General features: G+C 31.0%; 1 protein-coding gene across 1 annotated transcript in view; it reads left to right on the top strand.

Annotated features, from left to right (window-relative positions):
• LRRIQ1 (leucine rich repeats and IQ motif containing 1) overlaps positions 1 to 4,691 on the top strand; it is a 238,671-nt gene that overhangs the window by 84,068 nt on the left and 149,912 nt on the right. The window contains 2 exon segments of the mRNA XM_017880705.1: positions 514 to 587; positions 3,037 to 3,130. Coding sequence (XP_017736194.1) covers positions 514 to 587; positions 3,037 to 3,130 — 168 coding nt within the window.

The raw sequence follows: 4,691 nt of genomic DNA, 5'->3' as shown, positions 1-4,691 counted from the left end.
ATTAGTAAAGAAAGATTTTTTTTTAAATAAAAATAGTCTTTAGTTAGTTCTCCTGTTGAAAAGTAGCAATTTCTCCTGTTGAAAAGTGATTTTTCATTTGTACCTTAAAGGTTTAGGTTGTATGTTTCAGACAGGCAGAAAAATAAATAAAAAATGTAAATTCTTTGTAAATTTGGCCTTATATGAATACAAAACAAAATAATTAGGACAAAAACACTTATTTAAATAGCAAATACACATCAAAATCCATGATTTTTGTGATTGAAATTAGTAATTTCATGATTTCTTTTAAAAAATGAATAGAAATCTTCCATCATGAATACTTAGAAGTCTATAATTACTGCATTTGTAAAACGCACGGTTAGCAAGTGCTATAATTGTACAAATAAGATTGTATAAAATGTGTATAATTATGTAATTGTATTATATAAATGTATTGTTATATAGTTACAATGGTAACATTAAGGACTTTCCAATTTAGAATTTTGATGAAGTTTATGTTTTTGTTTTCAGTTTGACCAAAATTGTACCACTTTTTCATTTTGTTTCATTGGAAAAGCTAGATGTCAGCCACAATTGTCTTTCTGGTAAGTTTAGCATAATATATATACTTTAAATAATAGACTTTTGACTTTCTGTTTCAAATATGATAAGCAGTTGTTTTAAATGCATGAGTTAATTACATTTACCTATAATAAACCTGTAAAATAAAGCATGCCAAAATAATTCACTTGAAATTTTCTTTCCACTTTTACAGTCATATTACTTTCACATCTTTCTGGTAGGCCTAACCAAAGTCACAATTATGCTTTTATTTAAAAGTCATAAATCTTTTGCTTATGAAATGAATATCCTAATGAAGATGAGCAAACTGTATACCTTCCTAACAGGTATACAGTAGTCACCCATTAAAAATTTATTAAAGAATCATGACCTGAATTGACTCACTCCTTCCTTTCCTCCAAATTTCCTCATTCCCAGTCCCAGTCAGTCCACTCCTAGAGGCAGCCACAGACTGAATTTATCCACATATTAGTTTTGTCTTTATATTAATTGGATCAAACAGTACATTCCTTTTTTCTACAACTTTCTTTGTGTGATATTAGCATCTGTCATTCTACCACTTTATATATTTATTAATTTATTTTTCTGAAGTGTAAGGGATGCATGAATATATTACAATTTGTTTATCCATTCCCCTGTTGAACATACTTTGATTGTGGTTTGGGGGTTATGAATACAAAGTTCCTGTGGTTCTTGTACAAATATTTTTGCAGGCTTAAGTTTTCTGTTCTCTTAGGTAAATGTGTAAGAGTGTAATTGTTGCATAATAGAGTAGGTGTAACTCTAAAAGAAAATGTCGTACTATTTTCCAAAGTAGTTGGAACATTTTACAACCCCACCAGAAATGAGAGTTACAATGGCTCCATTCTAAAGAGTGTTTAATAATTTACTATGTTATCTCATTGTGGTTTTAGTTTGCGCTGACCTGATGAATAAAGATGTTGAACCTCTTTACAAGTGTTTATTGGTGATTTTTTGCACCCTCTTTTGTTGTGTCTATTCAAGTGTTTCACCATTTTGAAATTTGGCTATTTTATTTTTCTTAATGATCTATAAAAATGTTTACATATTCTGGACATCATTGTCTTATAAATTTTTTTTCTAGCCTTTGTTTTACCTATCAATTTTCTAAATGGTATATTTAGATGAGTAGATATTTTAATTTTTTCGTTATTTTGTGTGTCCTTTGTAATAAATTTTCACTCCCAGATTGAGAAGATAATTTTGTGTGCTTTATTCTAGAAGCTTTTGTACTTTCAGTTTTTACTGTTAGGCCTATGATCCTTCTCAAATTAATTTTTATGTATGGTGTGAATTAGAGGTTGAGTTCATTTTTTATGTGGATGTTGAATTGTTCCAGCCACACTGGTTGAACAAGCTTTTTTTTTCATAGTTAAATTACTTTGCCATCTTTGTGCAAAAATTGTTTTACATTTGGTTTTCTTTGGGATGTGTTTCCATTGATTGCTTTTCTCATAACTATGGCTTATGTTTTCCTCTTTCTTTGGATGTCTAGTAAATTTTAACTATATGTTGAACATTGTAGACAATTCTGCATTGAGCATTGTAGGTAGTTCAGTAAGTCAGGGTGTTGTTGTCTTCCTTTAAAGGATGTTGTTTTATTCTTGCAGGAAGTCAAATTAATTATGAATAATTTTTGAATAATTTTGTTCCTGCCGGTTTAGTTTAGTTCTATTTTAGGATAGGTCATTTTAGTTTTCTTTTCTTTTCTTTCTTTATTTTATTTATTTATTTTTTTTTGAGACAGAGTTTCGCTCTTTTTGCCCTGGCTGGAGTGCAATAGTGCGATCTCAGCTCACTGCAACCTCCGCCTCCCGGGTTCAGTGATTCTCCTGCCTCAGCTTCCCAAGTAGCTGGGATTATAGGCATGTGCCACCATGCCCAGTTAATTTTGCATTTTTAGCAGAGACAGGATTTCTCTGTGTTGGTCAGGCTGGTCTCGAACTCCTGACCTCAGGTGATCCGCCCACCTTGGCCTCCCAAAGTGCTGGGATTACAGGTGTGAGGCACTGCGCCCAGCCCTATATTCACTTTTTTAAAGGTAAAAAGGTCCATGCAATTCTATTTAGTTATATATTCAATTTTAATGCTTACCCTATTACTTTAGATTTCACTTCTTCAGATTTTGTGCTTACAATCTGGCACAAACTATTCTAAGTCCTTTATACACATCATCTTATTTAATCCTCACCCTATAAGACAGATATGAACCTGAATTGTAAAGTAGATTTACAGAAGTTCACACAGCTGTTACATGGTAGAAACATATATTCTGACAATAGTCTGTGTTCTTAACTCAATACAGTCTTCTTTAAAAAGCATATAGTATTCTGCAGAAGAAATAAAAATATTGCTTTTCTTTAATAGCTAACCAGTAAATACAGTGGTCATAGATTTATGATATTTGTTCTAAATCTGTGATACCTTTCAAAATGATTTTATTTTCTGTAGATCTTAAAAGTGTCATGAAATGGGTTGATGCATGCTATTCTCTCCGTGAATTGTCTCTCACTGGAAACCCACTTCTTCAAGAAACAAACTGGAGGTAAAGAAGCATTGTTGCACCCTATGAATACCCTTTATTATAGTGGCAGAAAAAAGTTTGATAAAAATTGTCCTGTGAATAACNCTAAAAACATGGGATATTCTATAAAAAGAAAAAAATATTATAGTCTGAATGGTTTAATATGCCATTACTATTAATATTTCAAAATCCTTTCACTGGAAGGGTGAAGAGTTAGTATTAGAAATATATTAAGGGTAGAGCATAAAAACAATTTTCTTGTTAATAAGTGCATTTAATAACTTTTATTTTTACTTGAATTACATATATATATATATAAATTACTTGTAATAATTATGCAGAACGTGCTTGAATAGGAAATGTCAGAAAATTGAGACTTAAACCCACTAATTGTGTATGGGTAAAGCCTGAATTTTCTCTATCCCTGCATCTCTTCCCACCCCCGCCCCGCTTCCCTTCCCTAGACTTTTTTTCCTTTTTTTTACTTCAATATCCAGGTGAGATTTCAGTAAATTTCACTGTTACGGAGTATATGTACAAATAATTCAGTGTATGTAATGGCCAATATTTTCTCACTTTTATGACCTTGGATATTTTTCTCCTGGAAATTGCTTTTAAGAAGTGGGATCTTTTATGTTTAATATGAATGCTAATATTGTATTTAGGATTGGCAACATGTAGAGAGATGTTCTCCCAGCCTCATTATATAATCTACTTTTTCATCAGTAGTATATCTTCTTTCTTGTTGCTAATGCAGAAAGGGATAGTATAAGAGAAGAGTGATGGTCAATACAAGGGTTAATCTTCTGCCAGACCTCATGAAGCTTCCACTCACAGGTTTACTCTGTGAGCTTCTGACCTGAGAATATAAAAATAAGAGGTTTTGTTGTTGTTGGTGATGGTGGTGGTGTTTTCTATGACAGTGAGTTTGTAGAAATAAAGAGGTAAAGGACCCTTCCAGGACAACTGGAGGGAGAGTATAAAAAACACTAAAGCAATAAAAGTGAAAATTAATGCATACTTATTTATTTGGTACCAGAGATAGACCTTGAGCCAAAGCATATTTTGAACAGTTATGGAATTCCAATATTTTATAGTGGGGATTAATTCAGAAGACTTTTCTAATTGTGGCAAATATATATATTTTATGAAGGAGTTTTTATCTTGCTTAAAGATTCAGATGAACTGGCTTAATTTAATTTCCAAATAGCTACAGGTAATGTGATATTATGTTACAGAGTAACTGTAGACTTGTCCTAGTTGGAAATGCAAATCAAACTGAAGTTAATTTGCCCTTTATAGCTTTTGTTTCCAATGACGTGGGTATTTTGAATATCACAATTTTTGTTTGAATATGGGTTTTTGATAATAATTATAACTTAGAAAACAATAAAACCTTTAAATGTAGGAGGAAAATTGATTATTACTGGATTATAATATGCATGATTAATGAGTATTAATTTAAAATATCAATGTATTTTCACCAAGTTTAAGTTAATTCTATTGAGGTAAAACATTTTATATTATTCTGTTCTTATACTCATTTATTAATATATTGAATATATTTCCAATTTAAAAGTAA

This window comes from Rhinopithecus bieti, unplaced genomic scaffold (assembly GCF_001698545.2).
Source record: "Rhinopithecus bieti isolate Rb0 unplaced genomic scaffold, ASM169854v2 scaffold_11966, whole genome shotgun sequence".
Taxonomy (NCBI): domain Eukaryota; kingdom Metazoa; phylum Chordata; class Mammalia; order Primates; family Cercopithecidae; genus Rhinopithecus; species Rhinopithecus bieti.
The sequence above is the reverse complement of the archived record's forward strand: the minus strand, read 5'-3'. Positions and strand labels throughout refer to the sequence as shown.